At 33.7% G+C, this 21,881-nt stretch overlaps 1 protein-coding gene across 2 annotated transcripts in view; it reads left to right on the top strand.

Moving 5' to 3' along the window:
* The window catches only part of XRCC4 (X-ray repair cross complementing 4), a 261,129-nt gene that overhangs the window by 113,846 nt on the left and 125,402 nt on the right, over positions 1 to 21,881 (top strand). For both annotated transcript variants that reach the window (XM_060009195.1, XM_060009194.1), the window contains exons 4-6: positions 1,418 to 1,584; positions 8,786 to 8,938; positions 9,824 to 9,921. In XM_060009195.1, coding sequence (XP_059865178.1) covers positions 1,418 to 1,584; positions 8,786 to 8,938; positions 9,824 to 9,921 — 418 coding nt within the window. The remainder of the gene's footprint in view (positions 1 to 1,417; positions 1,585 to 8,785; positions 8,939 to 9,823; positions 9,922 to 21,881) is intronic.

Here is a 21,881-nt window from a genome sequence, read left to right as displayed (position 1 = left end):
GAATTATCAATCACTATTAAATATTTCTCAATCTGTATGTAACATATTTATAGAAATACTCCTTTACAGGCAAGACACTTTAGAAATATTCCTATTAGTGAATGCCATAATAGAAATTACTGATCCAGGAGACAAACAACAACACAAAACCAAAAAAACCCTTTTGTACCCTCAATTTTGCTACCTACTTAATGCCTTTAAAATCTCTCTTCAGAATTATGTGTAGGTTCTGAACCTAATTCTTCCTCTTACTTGTTTGTTTACCATACTCATTTATGTCAGGAAACAGTGTAACAGGATAGTATAGTAGGATCTTGATTTTATTCCTTCAGTATATTAGATAGCTACTCTGAACCTCACTTTACTAATCTATAAAATGGATATAATAGTTCCATTTTGGTGATGATTAGATTAATTTGTATTTGTGCTATGCTTGAGTTATACTTCAATTGTAAGGTATGGTGGCTATATAATTATAATTGTCATTTAAAAGCTTATTTTAGTTACAATAATTCTAATTTTAATAATAAGGATATTATAGTTATTAGTAAATCATTGTGTTTCAGTATCTTTATCTACCAAATGAGGAGAGCCTATGTTCCTTTCAGAATTCCTTAACTATAATAAAATTTTATTACACGGTTTTATTTTGTAGTGCCCTCTCACAGAGGAATTAAGATATTTTTATGTCTTACCTTTATGCAAAAGTACTCAAGTTTGACATGTGACATTATTATTTATAATTTATAGTAATAAATTGTTGGTTTTTGATAAACCTGGTAACAGTCATTACTCCTTTATCTGTTTTTTAAAACCCTGTATTTTTCTTAGGTATTACAAAAATTTTTCTCTTTCTTCACAGGTAGCTTCTGTCAGTTATTTGATTTTACTATCAGTACTAACAGAAACCAGAGTTAAGAATCTTCATGTAGGGACTTCCCTGGCAGTCCAGTGGTTAAGACTCTGCGCTTCCACTGCAGGGGGCACGGGTTTGATCCCTGGTCAGGGAACTAAGATCCTGCATGCATGCCACATGGCCAAAAAAAAAAAAAAAAGAGTCTTCATGTATAATTTCTTTCCTTATTCTGAGCATAGTGACTTAAATTAGGTAGTAGCAAACAGATGGTAGTATGCTTATATGGTATTTATGTTGTTTTCTTTTCTGCTAGGAGGTGGGAGAATGACTTACCACTTAAAAAGAATTATTCTTAGGTTATATGTTGATTTATCTGATAAGCTTTAGTAAAAAAGTAGGAAGCTGCCCAGTAATTTTGTTCATTGTATTTATATCTGGTAAATGAGCTATATTTAAATCTTAAACTTTTTTCCCCTCAGAAGAAAATATGTGTATTTAAAACTGGACCACTCAATTTTGATATTCTCCCCCAAAGCTAATCATGTTTTCCTTTCATCCTAGTTCAGACTTGGTTCCTTCAACCTAGAGAAAGTTGCAAACCCAGCTGAGGTCATTAGAGAACTTATTTGTCGTTGCCTGGACACCATTGCAGAAAACCAAGCCAAAAATGAGCACCTACAGAAAGAAAATGAAAGGCTTCTGAGAGACTGGAATGATGTCCAAGGACGGTGTGTGCATAATGTGCTTGTATCATAAAAACACTAAGCTCTTTATATCATTGTAGCTATAAGTTAATGATTTATACATTTATAATATATGTAGACTAGCATATATTTAAAATGAAATCTGTCATTAATTGTACCTTTACTTAATGTGATTAAACTAAATTATTGGTCATTATTGTACATTATATGAGTACATTAACACTTTTAGGTCCTTAGTATTTGGTGGCCCCGGCAAACTAATAACAATAAGGAGTAATTGGACAGTGAGAATCAGAACTCATTAATATTAATCAAAGTTTAGGAAGTTGATGTTTATAAGGATTAATTGACTTCAAATTATAAGATTAATAATGAATAAAAAAGACATGAAATATAAATAAGCATAGTTGATTCCTTATTTGGAATCTTTTTATGAATGGCATCTATTTCAGGTGAAGTTTGTGTTTTGGTTCCTAATAAAGACTTATTTTTGCTGATTGATTGAAAATTCATACTATCAGCATTTTAAAAAGAAGTAATTGTTACTACTGGATAAGACATTGAAAAGCCTTTATTTTCCTGATTTTGCTCCTTATCTTTTAAACGATGAAGAAGAAAGTGACCTATCTTCTCAATTATGCATTTTTCTCAACTATATCATAACCTAGGCTGGTCCAGGGTGTAGCCTGTATTACTCTATTATGTAAAAGATGTTTGAAGGAAATAAAATATATGTTGTGAATATTTGTATCTCTATAAAGATATATTAATATAATATGCATGCATTTGTATATATATACATTGCAGCATTTGAAATAATTATGTAGAATATATAAAATAATAATAATTATTATTACATCCAGTATGTAAAGTAGATTTTTTATCTTTCATTCAAACCAGTTGCTCTAAAACATAAGAACATTTATCCAATTTAGGATCTTTTTAGGGCACTCACTAAGATTGTTCTTTATGGACATTAGTAAGTATATGGGGGAGTGCATGAAAAACGTGAAGGGTTTTTTCATCATCAATATATGTATGTGAAAATGAGGTTGACTAGAGGATATTGTTTCTATACATTTACTTATATTTATTAATTAATGCAAGGCATCAACTTAACACCTATCACCTAAAACTTGGTTCTATTTGGCTCTCATTTATTATATTAATAAAATATCTTATTTTCTTTTAGTTCTGAATTAATTTTTATCTCCAATTATATAAAGTAATTAGACCAAATCAAAATTATATAAATGTTAGGAAACCATACAGAAAAATAATTTAACGTTTCTCTTTAAAATTCATGTTCTTATGAATTAATACCAAATATTTGGTCTAGAAAGCATGTTTTGGGGCTCATATCAGTAGTTTGAGTGTGTTTTTCTATTTTATATACAAAATAAATCAAATGAAATGAGACGTACCCTGGTCGTGATAAGCCATTATATTAAAAACTCAAAATACCCTCAGGATGATCGGAAATTTGATTCACAAATTGCCCACAAAAATGCAGACTGGGTACTTGGTACTTGAGCAAATTGCTTTAAAATGTCTGCAAGAGGTTGAAAGAGGTATTATCTCATCAGTATTCAACACCACTGCCATAGGATGGAAAGCAGCCGGGAACAAAGATGAGACAGTGGAGACAAATATACCTTGTGCTGTAAAACAGCGTATGAGGGTATATATAATATGTGCCCCACGGATGCTTGATTTACTGTTTCGGAATTACCCAGAAAATTCTTTTGTATTATTGTGGCAAAAAGTTACCTATTTGATCAAAAGCATAGCCATGTAGCTTATCACCAGTCTTATTATGCTCCAGCTATTCTTTTTTTTTTTGTAAATACTGGATCACATATCTTCTTCAGGAATTGAAGATGTGTGCCCTTGGAGTGGCCCTTCAAACAGAGGAAACAAAGTCCACTCCAGAGAATTCTAGGCTCTTGGTTGTATTCTAGATGTTGGATTAGTAGATTTATCTATTTTCCAAATTTGGTTTTCTTTCCTATCATACAGAAAGTGGCCATTTTAAAGAGCTGTAAATACACCTTGGTCATGGCCAAGCAGTATTTCCTGAAGTGTTCCCTCTCCAGAGCCTTAGTACACTGGGAAATGAGCAAAGGATTTACAGCTCCTGCTTCCATAAGGCAGTAGTACTGATCAAGAGTCTTTAGAGAGATTAGAAATAGGATACAAACATACTGAGTTAGGTAACTGACCACATAGATAGTAGAGTTGAGGTCTTCTCATTAGGCCTGGTCACAGTTCAGTTTCCGTGCTGGTTCTGATTAGTCTTATATCAGTGTCCATTCATGATCCAATCATTTCTTCCTTATCGTTTTTCAAGACTGTGTGTGCCTGGGAGAGTGGGGGTGTGGGTCACAAAATAGGTGCTGAGAATTCCCTTAGAAGCTATGGTAGATAGGTCTGAAATATATTTAATACACACTAGGATATTATATGAGCAAAAAGCAATCATATACATGGTGCTTATACCATGGAAAATGTTTATGATGTGTTGAGGCAAAATGTGAATTTCCAAAAATATGAAGAGTGTCTCATTTTTTTTTGTAAAATATGTCTTCAGATAGAGAGTATCTAGAAAGAGAAAATTAAATGATAATAGTGTGTGTCTAGAATTGTGAATTAAATTTTCCTTTACTTCTTGGGAGTATTTTTTGCATATATTTTTGTGTTTAAATATGTATCATTATTATAATCAGAGCCAAATCTAAAGCTGTTTCCATTTGGGATGACAGTGGAGAATAAATAAGGTTTGAGTAAGGAGTGAGGAATTACAGTAAGAGTAAAAAGAACGAGCTTTAACATGTAGACTTTTAACATATATATTTGCTGTTATTCTTTTATTTGCTATTTAATAATTGCAGTCTTAGCTCCATTTTAAACAAGTGACATTACTGGATTAATTTAATTCTGTATAGTTTAGATAAAGGAGAAGACATTAGAAATATTGTATGTAAATCCTTAGGTCATTAGCTATATTTATTTCACTGGTTTTTCCTATTTAGTTTCAAATAACAACTCTCAAGTTCCACGTTACTGAATAGGTCTTTTGTTTGCACTCAGACATCAAGTTAGAAACTCTCTAGCTTTACTCTGAGTTATAGTTATTAAACCTATAATTGAAGGCAGTTTTCAGCATTTTGAATTGGGTTGACACTCATGGAATCATTAGAATAGAAGAGACCTTGAAAGCTCTTCTACTTCATCTCTCTGCCTTCAAGCTAGGATCACATTATAGCCAGATGAATTTAGTCCAATTTTTAAAGACCTCAAGAGATATCTTCAACTCCTGTTGGTAGCCCATTACATTGTTTAAGAACAGTCACAGGCAGAAAATTCTTCCTTCCATCTATTGGTAATCTGAGTCCTTCATGGTGTACTGAAGGCCATTTCCTCTTGTTCTGTCATCAGAAAGGATGAGGAACAGCTGTTTACCATCTTCTTCAGTACTTAGAGGCTTATTAAATCTCTTTACCACTGCTTGCTTTTCCATTTCTTTTTAGCATTCTTTGTCCTCTGAACTCTGTGAAGATTTTCTTTTGCTGCACAACCCTGACCTGGATATAAATTTGATCAGAGCTGTAAATACAAGGATTACTGCACTGTTTCTAAGTACCACATGTTCACATTTACATAGCTGTTGTTTTATTTTGGGTTATCATTTACTCTTTTATTTTGGATGTTATTTCTCCACGAAATTACCTTGTTTCTGCTCTCATTTTTGTTGTTTTTTTTTTGACATTTATTCTTAAATTCTTTGTTTTCCCATCCAGAAATATTTTATTTGAATATTCAGTGTTTTCCATATTTAGTTTTTACTCTTTTAGTTTAGTGTTTTGTTTTTTTTTTAAGTACTGTCATTTGGTCTGAGTTCCTAGATACCTCAGTCCTAGGCTGCTAATTAAACTTTATTGTTCTGTTGTCCCAGTCACTGTTAAAAGGATAAAGCATCATTAGGCCTTTCCTGTTTGATGTTATTTATGGTTTCATCAGGTTTGAGCTTTGCTTTAGAGATGATCCTTGGACCAGCTGTGGTCTGATCTGGTTGTATGTGAGTTCTCCTTTAGTATTGCTAAACTTAGGAATGAATCCCGTATGTCTCACTTACTAATACCTGTTCAGTTCTTGACGTGGAGGGTTGGCAGGAGGCAAGTATCAATAATATGGAAGGCATAGTAACATCATAATGCTGTAAGGGAGGAATGGCATTACAAATGTGATGGGAGGATGGTATGTACCTGTTAGTTACTGAATATTAAATAAAAAGATAGAGTTCTCTGAATTTGTTAATCATTAATAATCAAGAGTAAATTCATATCCTGAAACTATTCACAATAATACTATTTCCTAGCCAACCCCCACTCCCCAGCTTTGTCTAGGAAGTGTTATTCAGTTTAATGATTAGAGGTTTGGTTGTAACAAAATCCTAAAGCTTTGCTAAAACCAAGCAAGGTTAACTCACAGAATGCCATGCATTCTACTGAGTTTGCTTTCCTATCACAGAAATGTTGTTACCTTTGACAGTGTAGCCGTGACACTATCTATTTAGATTAATAATATTCTTTAGACAAAAAAGATGTATTTCATTTTGATATCTATTTTTAATTCATGAGTTATACCAAATGTTAATTTTAATAAAGGTTTGGAAATTTGCTTGATAGTTGATAAGTACACATAATCTTTCAATCAAGAATTATTGAAGTGATTTATATAGAAATTAAATATGCCTTTAAATCAGATAAGTTACTAATTGGTTACTATAGTTATGGATTTACATATTGAATTATTATACAAGATTTTTATTGTAAATTTTTATAACTGATTTTTACTTTGTATATGTTTAAAGTATTTTATTATTGTACACTCAGGTGTATGTTCTAGTTATCTTTTTTTTTTTTTTTGCGGTACGCGGGCCTCTCACTGCCGTGGCCTCTCCCGCCGCGGAGCACAGGCTCCGGACGCACAGGCCCAGCGGCCACGGCCCACGGGCCCAGCCGCTCCTCGGCATGCGGGATCCTCCCGGACCGGGGCACGAACCCGCGTCTTCTGCATCGGCAGGCGGACTCTCAACCACTGCGCCACCAGGGAAGCCCTCTAGTTATCTTTTAAACTTGTGTTACATTGGAAAATAGTACAAGAAAATAAGAATATAATGTTTACAAACACTTTGCATCTGAAATATAAATGCAGTAACATATCCCAGCTTAAAATAAGCGATCAATATTGGCAGCTTCTCCTCAACTTTGGCTCTATTTTTTTCCCCACACCTTTTGGAGTACTTCTTTCTCAGAGAGCTTTGCTTATGATAGAGGTACTGCTATATTAATATTTATCACAGTTTTTTTTGCAAGTGGATAAACAATTTTTTAAATTAAAGTTAAGCCTGTATAAAATGTTCATCAAGTACAGATGAGTATGAAATTAAAAATCCTCTATCCTTAGCCTACCCTTGGAGGTAATTAATTTTTAGAATTTCTATTTTCATTCTTTTGGTGATTTGCTACATATACTTATTCACTCTGCTTCTTAATGTTCTGAAATTTAAGATTTACTTGTGTGCTCCCTGCTATAAGATGAGGAATTTTGATCACTTCCCCTGGTCTTGTTTTTCTCCCCTGACCCACATCCCAGGTTTCATTTTAATTTTACTTTCATGCATCTTTTGGTCACATTTATTTATTTTTAAATCCATTAGCCTTTTAGGCAATGTAATTGATTCCCTCTTTATAAAACATAAGCATTAAGCATCCCTACGCTCTTTCATTTATTTTCTTCCTTTCTATTCCTAAACTCTTTTAGCTGTACCATTATGTGCATCACTTAAATATCACAATTTTTTAGAAGCTTGAAGAAGATGAAAAATATTACTGTTACAATAGTGAATAGCTATTAAAGGAGTGAAAAATATAATATTCAGAATCACTGGTTTTACATTTCTTCATAAGATGTCCATATTAACTTGCTCACTTCATTCATTTATCTGATAAATAGCTATTCAACATCTGTTGAATGCCAAACACTATGCTAGGCACAGAGGATAAAGCAGCCAATAAAACATACATGCTCTCTGCCCTTACGGAGTTCACAGCCTTGGCAATGACTATGGTATAAGACTGCTGTAATTGGTCCCAGAAAATATAATGCCATATGTTCCCTTTCATCCCATGAGAGGCCCTAATTCTTTGCATTTCTAGCTAGGTAGTCTCTTGAAAGTATAAGGACGTGTATATCAAATTTTGACATTTTTGTTTCTATTTCACTGAAAAATATATATAGTTAAATAATATATATAATGAAAATACTAGAATACCTGTATAGAACAACAAGTATAATTAACAGTATGGTAAAGAGAAAACCAGGCAGAGCTAAACTCCTTTTAAAAGAATATATTACATGAAATAATTTATATTTGAATCTTTAAAATAGAGGTTTATTCATGGTGTGTGTGTATGCACATATCAAGTATATACAACCTCTGCTAGTTTGCCTTCTTTATTTTATATATATCTGAGAGATTAAAATTAGTACAGTCTCTTGTTAGCTCATTTGAACATTGTAGGAAGAATTATAAATGATAGAGAATTTTATGTTTTGTCTTATATATCTAAACTTTAAAATGTATAGTGTTTCACATTTGCTGTTTCATTAATCTCCTTGGAAATTTCAAGTTGGATAAATATATGTATGTGTGTGTGTGTGTTTGCTGGGTTATAAGATACAACTGGGTATGTCATGTTCTTGTTGTGGAGCAGTTCATAATCTATTTGGGGAGAACTGATTAAGTAAATCACTTAATCACAAAACAAGATCATGGTTGCTATTATAGTAATATTAACAAAGTACAAGAAACATAGGCTATAGTAACTCTTGTTTGAAATTTCTCCCACAAATATGTGCTTTTGGAAATAAACCATAGATGTGAATAAGTTATTACATTTAGGCATTTAGATGTTTTAAAAGCTTTTTTGCTGTCAGTTTCCAATTTCTATCCTTTTCTCAGTATGTAAACTACAAACGCTAATGAACAATAAGTTCTAATTATTTGTTTACCTATATAAAACTTTAAATAAATGAAAACATGTTTAAATGGTTTTAATTGTATTTTTCTTGAAAAATTTTCTTGAAATTGTCTTCAGTATTAGATTGAATACTAAAACAAAACCTGCATGATTTATTTATTTGTTTGTTTATATTTTAGATTTGAAAAATGTGTGAGTGCTAAGGAAGCTTTGGAGACTGATCTTTATAAACGGTTCATTCTGGTGCTGAATGAGAAGAAAGCAAAGATCAGAAGCTTAAATAAATTGTTAAATGAAGTTCAAGAACTGGAAAAGAACATCGAGCATAAAAGGTATTTTGACCTTTCTGTTTTGGGATGGCAGATGCAGACATTTTAGTGCAATTTCTTCCCAAACTTAATGAAAGTTAGATGCCAACTTTTTAGTAATATGAGATCATTTGATAGTCTGGGGTTGGATGCTCTGGTTGTTAGATGCAGTGGACTAGAGAATACTCAACATGATCTCTCCATGCCTGCCCAACTGTCACACCTAGACTTAAATCATAAAACTGCCATGAGATTTACCTAAATAATACTAATTTAATTCTTAGGCATCACTAAGAAATATATTAATTAAAAGCTTTCATCTTCTGCAGAACCATAGAGTTGGGCACACATTTGTAATCTCGATGTCTAAGCAATGCTTAATTTTAGAATCAGGTGACTCTAAGTGTGAATATGTACTTGATTTTTAAGGAAGAATCATAGGTGACTTATGACTGTGGTATGGCTTGGACAATCCTTAAACTCTCTGTGCCTTACTTGGATATCTTCGTAATAAGAATAAAGGTACCCATCTCAGAGTTTTGGGGAGACCAAATGAAAGGCAGAACTGCTTTGAGATCAGTAAAGTACTGATTACTCTGTGACCCACAGAAGGTAATTTAGAATAGTATTGTGATTTGATAGATAAATAATAAATGATAATAAACTGACTCAAGAATTAATTATAGTGAGCACTAAACCACATTTATATAAGGTAAAAGAGAAACTTGTTCTTAAGGAGTTAACATATAGTCTTTAAAGTGCTTTCATCTTAATTATATCTATTTCAATATATATTTGTTTAATTATAATGTTTTTCCAGGGATATTTTCTATAATTACTTACTGGTGAATTTGATACCTAGCCAGGAATGAACCAATAATTTATAAGTCTGCCTCTCTCTGTTTCTAGGGAAACTCCAACATGTTCTGAAATGACTACTGACAGAGATGCAATCTATGATGAAAGTACTGATGAGGAAAGTGAAATCCCACCTAATCCCAGTCCAGGTAAAGTAAATACATTTATTTCCTTTGTTGAACATCTCACTTGGGCTTATTATTTATTACTTATTATGATAATAAACCTTAAAGAAAAATGTTACAAAAATAATTTTTTCTACACACATTCTTTAGGGTTTTTAGTCTAAAACCTCAACTACTTAATGTTAAAAATTAATATTTATTATAAAATCCAGCAACTCGTTGGCAACAACAAAACAAGCAAGCATGCACATGTATATACATACACACACACGTACATCAAGGTATACTATTCCTCATTAAACAAAGATGCATAAACGATAAGCAAGATATGTCTTCATGTCAGATATGTACCAGGAACTCTTCTGTGCAGTAGAGAGCAAAACACGAAAATTTCCTCTTTTGTGGAGTTTAAATTCTAGCCAGGGAAACAGACAATAACAAGATGAGTAAATTAAAGTATGTTAGTGATAAATGCTGAGGAGAAAAATAAACCAGGGAAGGATGATAAAAAATGTCAGGGTGGGAATAGGGATGAGGGTTGTGATTTTAGCTAAGGCACCAGAAAAGACCTCGGTGAAAAGGTGTAAGTCTACCTGTGGGAAAGCAGAAAAAGCAGTTAAGTACAAACGCCCTGATGTGGAAGTTTGCCTGATGTGTTCAAGTAATAGCATGGAGAGCAGTATGCATAAAGTGGAAAGATGAAGATAGGGAGTATTAGGAGATGAGGTCAAAGAGGCCAGATAATGTATAAGGTCTTCTAGGCCATTGTATGGATTTCAGTTTTCAATTTGAGTGATACTGGAAACTGTTACAGAATTTTAACTAGTCAAGTGGCATGATGTGATTTAAGTTTTAACAGGATTAATCTGTTGTGTTGAGAATATAGGATGATAACTGCAGAAGATAGACAGAAAGCTAGTTCAACAGTGATTGAAGGATGAGAGGGCCTTAGACGAGAGTGAAAGTAGTGAAGGTGGTAAACAAAGGGCAGATTCTAGAAATGTTTAGAGGCAGCAGGATTTGCTGATGAAGTGGGTATGGGTCATCAGAGAAAGACAGCGGTGATGGTAAGCTTTTTGGAATGAACTATTGAAAGGTGCAGTTGACCTAGCAAGGTGGGGGAGACTGCGAGGGGAAGGGCTGGAACTCAGTTTTGGAAACATTAATTCTGAGATATTGAGTAGAGAGATGGATATACAAATTGGGACTTTGGGGGAGGGCTCCTGCTGACAAATAAGATGGTATTTAGAGCTGGCTGAGATCTCAAGGGAGTTTGAGAAGACCGAAAAGAGCAGTGGTCCAGGGACTCAGCCCTGATGCACTTGAGTGCACAGAGGTCAGGAAGATGAGGAGACCAACGCAGAAGACTGAGGGAGCAGCAAATATTGTAGGTGTGGTATCCTGAAAGCCAGTCGACAAAGTGTTTCAAGGAGGAGACTGTGATCAGCTGAGTTGAATGCTGCACATTGGTCAAGGAAGATGAGGATGAGCACTGACTGCTGTATTTAGCAATATAAATGTTATTGGGGCTCTTAATAAAACATTTTCAGTGGAATGGTGGGGAATAGAATAGGAGCCTCAAAAAGAATGAGAAGAGAGAATTGGAGAAGAGATAGCAAATATAAGCAATGCTTTTAACAAGTTTTACTGTAAAAAAAAAAAAAAAAAGGAAAGACCCAGGTCAAGAGCTCGATGGGGAAGTGAGGTCAAGAGGGTTTTTTTTTTCTCTTAGATGAGAGAAATACTGCCATGTTTGCATACTGATGGGAGTACATAAGGAGAGAGAGAAAAAAATGTCCAGGCAGTAGACAGAGGTAAGAATTGCTAGAATACTGTCTCTAAGTAGATAAGATGGGATCAGATGCACAAACGGCAGGATTCATTTAGCTAGGAGCATGGGCACTTCCCCTAATGACAGGAAAGAAGGTAGAATAAATGAGCAAAGACACAGGAAAGTGTCTAATTACATTCATGGAAACGTTCTGTTGTTGATTAAATTAGTTGATTGATTAATCTGATTCTAATTAGATTTGAATTGGGTCAGTCATACACAGACTCTCATTTTGCACGTGAGAGTAAAATTTCATTTGGAGGCTATGCTTGGTTTACATTTGTGGCCCATTTAAAATGAAATCCTTTTTTAAAATAATCAGATGTAATTGAAAGTTCACAAAGAAAGAGAATCTGTACTCTTTCCAATTTGAACATTCTGAATTTTTATTAAACACAATGGCCTTTGATTTTGTTCCCTATTCAGAGTATCTCACGAAACTTTGATGTAGATGAAAATTATTTTTGAAGAGAAAGTATACGGTTAAACATGGGTATATGAGAATGGGGTCCTTTATGTGTTGTCTCTTTTAAGCAAAGCTTTACGTTATAATTGTACTCTTTTAAATTTGGCAAAATTTCTCTTCAAAAATGTTTAAGTCATTGCGTATTTTTTCTATATTTTACATGGAATTTTTTCTTTAACTCATATCTAGTTCACAACATATTTGACCATAGGTCTCTGATTCTAATTTTTTTTTTTCCATTTAACTTGCTTTTGGCAAGTTTTCTATGTCAAGAATTAAGAGCATTTTTATTAGAAGTTTTAACTATTCTTTTCTCTCTGCTTCAGCAAGAAGTGTTCATGAAACTGGTTTGCTAAAGGAAAAAAAAGTGAATCTTAGATCTAAAATGCTTAATTTTGCATTAAGCACTAGATTCCATAGATCTGAGGAAAAATATATGTTAAACAACAAAATCAGCCTCATAATTTACCAGATTCTGTAATCTATTCTTTTATGGTGACAAAATATATTCTTAGTCCATGAGATTTTTTTTTTTTTAATCACAGTTTAGTCTTTTGGTATTTTATATATTACTACTATGTGTTTGGGGTACAGCAGTGAGAATTTCTTCCTTATTCTGCTGTCTTGACAATAACTTCTTAGAGTACAAGTAAATACATGAATTTATTTTAGATACTGCGGGTTCATGTGTGCTTTCTGTACAATAAAAACTAGAGGAAAACAAATCGATGGGATTTAATACATTTATCTTTCAGAAAGCCATTTCTTTAAATGGCTAGATCTGTAACTTGATAGTAATTTTTATTATATAAATATATTTTCATCATTAATTATTAAAATCACCAGATTTCCTCATGAGTTGTTTACATTATTACCTCATTCCTGCATGATGAAGAGGTTTAGTGAGCCCAGAATCATTTAGTGGTTCCACAATATTCATTCAAGTAAAAGATTAGAATGAATATTGTGGAACCACTAAACAATTTTTATGCATATACCCAGAAGTAGGGAAGGGATATTGTAGTTTGTAGGACACTGATAGGTAACATTTTTATGAATAAGCAATCTGTTTTATTACTTTTTCCTCCAAAGTTTTTAAATTTCCCTCATCGTTAGGATTGTTGAGGAAATAACTAATGACAAGTAGTTCAGTCCAATAAGTGACATCATGTTCATATGTACTACACCATATTCAGAGGTTTAAGAAAAACCTTTGAAGTATTCACTAACAGTTTATTAGCTAAAAGTAGATCTCTGAAGTATTCCAAAACTTGAACATCGCAGTCGATACCACCCCACGACTACATTTTATGTTTTTCTCTAGTAAGATTTGCTTTCTCTATGTCTTAATTTCCAGAATTTCTAGAGAGGTAGCACTTGTTTTACAGACTTTATTTCCTAAACTGTGACTGAATACTAAAGCCCTAGAGTTCATAGATATTCACTTTGTTTCAGATTAAGATTATGATAGATAAACTAGTTGCTGTGTTCCCTATTTATAGCTCAATTCCTGGATTACAAAGGGGGATGGGTCACTTATCATTCTCATCTAGTTGGTATTAACTCCTTGTGGCTTTAAGGATTTCCTGGTTAGTCTGGACTCCTCCTACCTCCAAAGTTGTTTTTGTTTTTTAATTCAATGGAAACGTATTGGGTTATTATAGATATTATTAAACAACCTTCTCTACAGGAAATCCTCTGTTTCTTTAGTTACAATTCAAGGTAATACCTGAGGTCCATCGCTGTGGAGAAACTTCAAGTTGAGCTAGGTCCACTGAATAACAGAACCTCACCAAAATATACAGAGATATAAGTGTAATTGGTATAGCATTTTAGTGACAAAAGGCCACTAAGCAGCAGTGCATGCAAGTGGCCTTTCATTTGCCCCAACAATAGCTGATCTAACCTAAGAAATAACTTAGGATTATGCAGATTTTTATATTGTTTCATAACCATTTTGATACTGCAATAAAAGTAGAATTATGTGAAAACAATTTTTAAATTTATATGAATGTTCTAAGAATTTTGGCAATTATTACAAAGCACTTCTTAGTCTTAACAGAATTCAAAATGCATGTGAATATTTAGGGAAAAATTGGGTTTATTTTATAGAAATAGGATCTTTATGTGAAGCATTTTGAAAAGATATGGTTAATTGGCTCCTACTTAGCCACCACAAGAGGACTTATTTTAACGTGTCATTAATTATTTTTAATATTATTTAAAATTATTTTAATGAATAACCAGTATTTTAAAATTATAGTTATTTCTATTAGAAGTTGACAGATTTATAACATTTAGAGAACAATTAAATCAGCCTTACCAAAAGTTCAAATAAGAAATATACTTATTCTAGAATGTTTTAGCCTTCTTAGCTTCATATTAAAGGTGCACAACCACTAAAAACTGATAAAATAAGCTTTCTTACCACTTTTCTGCATAATTATTAGCCCGAGACTTAGCACATTAGTTTAATTAGTCCTCCTTCTTAACCAACAGGAAGGTCCCTGTATAACTGCTATCAGTAATTCAGGCTTCTCTTAGTTGGTAGGCTTCCTGAAAGGAAGGGTAATTATAGAATAGCCTTTTTGAATATAAATGAATGGCCATGTCAAACAGTTGATGAATACTGATATAGTCGCTTTTAAAAATAGAACAGAATCCAAAATTTCAAAGTATCAAAGAGCTCGTTGCTTTGAACACTGAATGTCTACTCACAGAGGGGATAACAGCATGTCCTGCCAAAGAGATTACTCAGAATTCAGCTTTGGAATCACAGACTATGCCCTAAATATTATCCAGCTTGTTTATCATAGGCACATTTGTTTACAAATTCTAAGTAAAAGCTTGATTTAGTAGAACCTATCACAAGACTGGAAAAGCAATTTGAGTGTATTTCCCCGCGATCATGGGCTCTTATACATAAGCAACGTTGCAGAGAAATGATGGCATATATTTGAGAAATCTAGATCTAATATAGTTCTAGATCTTCTAGTACAAGCCCATCATTTTTCAGATGAGGAAACAGAGGCCTAGAAATGTTAAGTACATTACTGTTGGCCACACAGGAGAAAAGAATGAGAAAGTATTTGCCTTCTGTAACAATAGATTGCCCACATTTGCACATTTCTTTTTGAGGTATTGTAAAAACCCTTGGGACTTTGCTAGCACTAAAGAGACTGCCACTGATGCAATATAATAATGGGAACATTTTTTTCTTCTAAAGAGAAGAAAGATCCTATTTATACATAAATTTTCCATAGAGGTAGTCAATATCATTAGATTAAACAAGCTAGGCTTTATGATGTAAAGCTTGTGGAGAAAATTCCAGAATGTACATATTTCTATTGAGGTCATCCCTCTGTATATTTTTTTAAATTAAGATATAATTGACATATAACATTGTATAAGGTGTACAATGTGTTGATTTGGTACATTTATAATTGCAATGTGATTACCACCGAAGAGTTAGCTAACACCTCTATCACATCACATATTTATCATTTCTTTTTTGTGGTGAGAACACTTAAGATCTAGTCTCTTAGCAACTTTGAAGTTTATAATACAGTATTATTGACTGTAATCACTCTGCTGTGCATTAGATCTGCAGGATTTATTGATCTACTAGTTGCAAGTTTGTACTCTTAAACAACTCCCCAATTTCCCTACCCCCAGCCCCCAGTAACCATCATTCCACTCTGTTTTTATGAGTTCGGCTTTTTTAGATTCCACATATAAGTGAGATCATACAGTATTTGTCTTTCTCTGTCTGACTTACCTCACTCCCTGTGTATATTAATTGCTTTAGTTTTTGACTTAGTATTTTATTTACCCGAGAACTCTCAAATGTACCAAAGGTACTTAGCAAATTTGTGATAACTTCTCTATACCCCACTATTAAAATATAACTTTGATATAACCTCCTAGGCAACTATTTCTATATTTTTTTATGTTCTTGGAGAGACAAAAATAAATACTGTTAAGAATATTTGTCTCTGGCTATGGGTGATGAGAAGGTTGGCAGAATCTCTCCTCCGAAAGTAATTATGTATCTAAAATTGTCAAAAAAGAAATAAACATATACTTCATTGCTCTGGAAATGAGCAAAAAGCAAACAGCAATATTAGAAGTATTTATGCTTAAAAAAATTGCTGAAATTTAGGTAAGAATTGGGAGTCTGTGGAGTTCTTGCCCCAGCTACTATCATTGCTGTTCCCCCATCCTCTGTTTCCTGAACTTGATAGGTATGGAGTTCTGTCAGGACCTGGGAGGCCATGAGGACTGGAAACTGTTATGCCTGGACCAAATCGGTCTCACCTAATTATCAGTGGAAGGTGATACCCACATCCAACAGTGTTGTTGGTGGCAGTAATGATCTTGCCAACAGTGGCTAACTGGGTTGGGCCAGTGAATCTAAATAACGTGAGGTTAGCCTGCTCTGTGGCTACATTTATACCATCTTTCTCCAAGTATGTATGACTAGGATTTTACAGAGTATGGCAACTTGACGTAAGTAGTCATCTACATGATGTGTGAATGGGTGATACATATGTGAGAGAAAACTATGTGGTCACTTATTTAACTTAAACAATTTTTTTCTTTCCTGCATAATCTCTCCTAGTCTTTAATATGTTAGTATGCATAACAATGAAGGATAGAATGTATTGTGAAACAGATCGCAAAATTATAAAACCTTAGGAACTTTTAAAATGGGCTTTATTATTCTATGGAACCCAAGTGAGAAACCCTGCTTTATATGGTTTTGACTCGTATATGAATTAGGTGAGAAAAAAGGAAGTATCTAAAGAAAATAAATATTTTCCCATATTTCTGTATGTCCCAATTTTAAGAGGACATGTACTAAACATGAGCAGAAGATCATGTAAATAAGGTTATAGTCTCAAAGTGTAGCATAACCCATGAGAATCATATTAAACCTTAGAACATGCAGTGACTTGCAGGAATTCTGAGAGTAGTTTAAAAATGTTATTTTACCATTCTTGTGATAAGAAGCCTGATCTGAGAATGAACTTAGGACAAATGTTGGTTGATATAATTAATGTTAATAAGTGACAGAAACACTACATAAATGCTTTTTAATTTGTTCAATCCAAAGTGAGTTCTTAACCTCTGGTTCTTTTTCTTGTTTGTTTTTGTTTTGTTTTTATAAATTTATTTATTTTTGGCTGTGTTGGGTCTTTGTTGCTGTGCGCGGGCTTTCTCTAGTTGTGGTGAGCGGGGGCTACTTTTCGTTGCAGTGCATGGGCTTGTCATTGTCGTGGCTTCTCTTGTTGTGGAGCACAGGCTCTAGGCACGTAGGCTTCAGTAGTTGTGGCACGTGGGCTCAGTAGTTGTGGCTCGCAGGCTCTAGAGCTCAGGCTCAGTAGTTGTGGCGCACGGGCTTAGTTGCTCTGCAGCATGTGGGATCTTCCCGGGCCAGGGCTCGAACCCATGTCCCCTGCATTGGCAGGCGGATTCTTAACCAGGGCTCCACCAGGGAAGCCCAACCTCTGGTTCTTAAAGAATGTTTAGTGGGGAGATCTTTGAGCCGTTTGGAATTATATGTAAAATTATATGTATGTATGCATGTATTAGTTTGCTAAGGCTACTGTAACAAAGTACCACAAACTAGGTAGCTTATACAATAGAAATAAATTGTCTTAAAGTTCTGGAGACTAGCAGTCTGAAATCAAGATGTCAACAGGGTTGGTTCCTTCTGAGGGCCATGAGGGAGAAGAATCTATTCCAAAATTCTCTCCTTGGCTTGTCAATGGCCATCTTCTCCCTGTGTCTCTTCACATCATCTTCCCTCTATGTATACCTGTGTCTAAATTTCTTCTTTTAATAAGAACACCAATCATATTGGATTAGGGCCCAAACAGTTGAGCTCATGACTTTATTACCTCTAAATACTCTTATCTCCAAGTGAGGTCACATTCTTAGGTACTGGGGATTAGGACTCTAAAATATCTTTCTTGGGGGGGGATACAATTCAACTCATAACAATGGAAATGTACGTTTTTCTGGAGCAAGGATCCAAACTTTTTATCTTTTCAATGGGGACCATGTTCCAAAAAAGATTCAGAACCATTGACCTAGGAGAACGGAGTTTAAACCAGAAAAGATGGAATAAGACTCATTAAAAGGAAACTTAAGCTTAGAATAAATGAGAAATTGAGATGAAAAGAAGAGAAAATAGCAGTGTTCAGACAGAAGCTAAGTCATCATCTATTAATACATTGGACTGGAGGTTTGTCTAGAGCTGCGTTGTTCAATAAAATAGCCATCAGTCACATGAAGCTTTCGAACAGTGGAAATGTGGCTAGTCCAAACTGAAATGTTCTGTAAGGATAAACCACACACTGGATTTCAAAAATTTAGTATGAAAAAAGAATGTAACATGTCTAATAAATTTTGATATTATATATTAAAATAATATTTTAGATATATTTAGTTAAATATAATATTACTTTTAACTTCATCTGTTTCTTTTTTACTTTTTAAAATAAGGCTAATAAGAAATTTAAAATTCTCTATGTGACTCACATTGTATCTCTATTTTACACACGTAAGATCTATTTGATCTTAATGTTTAGAAACCTTCCATCTCAGGCTGATTCTGTGGCTCTAGAACAGATTTAGAATATTGTGAAAAAGAAGTCAGATTTTACTACCAAGTTTTTATGATGCTCTTAATGTAAGTCATGAGACCTTTGGGTGGGTGTAGATGATTGTGGGTGTAATTGAGTATTGTAACACCTAATAAACGCAAAAGGTGTTACACTGTTTTTTGGATTCATTGTAGTAAAACAGATTTCAGAAATCTATTTTATTACATTTATCAATTTGACCGAGAAAAATGAAGCTAAACATTTTCACTGGCGCTGTAAAACTGCAAACCCCTGTTAAGACAAATGGGTGTAATGCATCAGCAATCTCTAAATCAGCTGAATGTCTATACTGTAATATGTAGGATTCTCGTCTCTCTGTGACTGTGACAGGGATCTCTACCACAGACAGCACATCTGGTTCCTTTAGCCATTTCATCAATATCACCTATAAGCCATATTTAAGATCAAAAGGATAGAGAAGGTTACCAGTGATGAGGTTCTGGAATGTTGCCAGCCCACCAGCATTGACAATGATATTTGCTGCGACTTAACTCTGAGGGCCTGGGGATGTGTGAAGGATGGATATCAGCAGGCTTGCTAAGCAGAGTCTGAATGCATGATGCAGTGAAAGAGAACAGTTACAAGTAGGGTAGGCAAAAGAAATACTCAAACTGAGACCCTAAGTGCCAAATTCAAGCCTTGTAAAGCTCAAGAATGCTGAGAAATAGTAGCTGCAAATATATACCTATTGGCACTCAGGATTTTGTGGGGAGAGGGGAAGGGTTATAACTTGGGGGATGACAGAACAAAAAAAACTTAGGGTACTTTCAAGCACAATGACTAGCTATATTAACAACCATATTTTTAAAAAAATTTAAATGCATAACTTGGACTAAGTCAGAGGTTGTAAACTGTTGATCCTTGTTACAATCTAGGTCTCATACTTTGTTTTTCCTCAGTGATGTCAGTGTTTCAAATAATAAATTTGAATGCATTTAAACAGGGCATAGGTTTCCTGTTTTCTGTAGTCCTCAACACTTCTCTTAGATCTGGCTTAGTTCATTCATTGATATCACTTGCATGATTTCTGGAAGTATTTGAGTGTGTGACCCCTGGAAGTTGGTGGTTATACTGACAATGAAGACTATCACAATAGTTCTTCTATCTATCATAACTATCATATCATTACTACTACTACTACTATCACCACTACCACCACCACTACCATTACTACATCTACTTCTATTACTATTACTGTTCTGTTATGGCTCCACTACCATTATTACTGGTAGCATCATCACCACCACCACAACGACTACAGACTCATAGTTATTTTACTCATAGCCCTTATAAATGGGTGCCAGAGTCTATTCTAGGTTTCTTAGATGCATTGTTTCATTTACATCTAATAACAATCCTACAGAGTGTGTACTGTGATTATGACCATTTCATAGCTGAGAGAACTGAGGCACAGAAAGATTAGAGAACTTGCCCAGTGTAACAAGCCTAATAAGTTATGGAGCTGAGGTTCTAACACAGGCATCTAACCACAGAGCTCATCTCTGAGAACGCTTCCCGTGCTAAAATTCTTCATGTTCAGTAAATAGAACACTAATTAAAATTTTAGAGTTCTGTGAGTATGATTTCATATTTTAAATTCAAGTATATTTGATGCCTTCATTTTTATAAAATAATTTAAGGCTCCTAAAAATGGAAGCATGGAATATTTGGCCTCCTTCTTACTTAATAGAGTGGGCACACATTCTACTAGAAAAGCTATAGCTTGGTGACATTAATGCACCATTAAGATGAATGGGAATGTTCATGTCTCTGTTGGAAGTTGTGTTATGATTTGATGGCAAAGCAAATAAGGCAGGAGAATGGTGATTTATACTCAGTCCTTGTTTAAAAGCCTTGGGTAAAGAGGTGCTAAATAAATATTAAGTAACACTATCAAATGTCCATATGGACATTAAAAAAAACATAGATTTATAGTTTTAAGTATAAACTTATTCTATATGCTGTTTATATATTATTTGGTGGATAGAAATTTTAGAATTGTTTTATCTCTCTGATGAATTGACTTTTTCTTATCATTATGAAATATCTCTCCTTATGTCTAGTAATGTTTCTTTCCTTAAAGTTGTCTTTGTCTGATAATAGTATAGCTATAACTTTCTTTTCCTTGCTGTTTACAATGGTTTATCTTTTTCATGTTTTTCCATTTTTTTCAACCTTTCATATATTTAAAATCTGTCATTTGTTAGCAATATATAGTTGTTTTTTAAATCTACCCAGATAATCTTTGTCTTTTAAATTGGTTTGTTTACTCCCTTTATAGTTCAAGTAGTTACTTATATATTTAGATTTAGATCTACTAAGACACTATTTGTTTATTTTTATTATTTAACCTTCCCCCCTTGTTAATTGTGCATTAACTTGTTAATTATGCATTCTTGTATTTTTTTTTTTTGTATCTTTGTCTTAGTGGTTACTCTAGAGGTGGCAACATACATCTCTGACCTATTACATTCTAGTGTAAATTTAACTTTCATACTTCCTAGATAATGCTAGGACTTAGGGCACTTTTACCACTTAGCCGCATCACTATTTTGCATTATTGTAACATGTATTTGAATTTGTCATATATTCTAGACCTCATGAAGTATTATTGTAGCTTTGAAAAGTTAATATTCATTTATGTTTATCCATATCTTTACCTTTTACTTTGTTCTTTATTCTTTTCTATGCTTTCTGTTTTCATTCCAGATTATTTTTCTTCAACTTAGAGAATTGCCTTTAATATTTCTTTTAGTGTACTTCAGATTTTGACAAATTCTCTTGGTTGTGGTTTTTGTGAAAGCCTTCAGTTTTTTAAGGAATTTTTGCTGTTATGGATTTCTAGGTTGACAGTTGATTTTCCTTCAGCACTTTGAAGATGCCGCTCCATTGTCTTCTGGCTTCTTTTGCTCCTTGTAAAACGAGTCAGCTCTTAGTTATATTGATGCTCCTATGAAGTTAACATCTTTTTTTTTATTCTTGCTGATTTTATCCTATGGCTCTGGTGTTTAGCAAG

The sequence above is a fragment of the Delphinus delphis genome, chromosome 3 (genome assembly GCF_949987515.2).
Source record: "Delphinus delphis chromosome 3, mDelDel1.2, whole genome shotgun sequence".
Lineage (NCBI taxonomy): Eukaryota > Metazoa > Chordata > Mammalia > Artiodactyla > Delphinidae > Delphinus > Delphinus delphis.
Note: the sequence above shows the minus strand (reverse complement) of the source record. Positions and strands in the feature narration are given on the sequence as shown.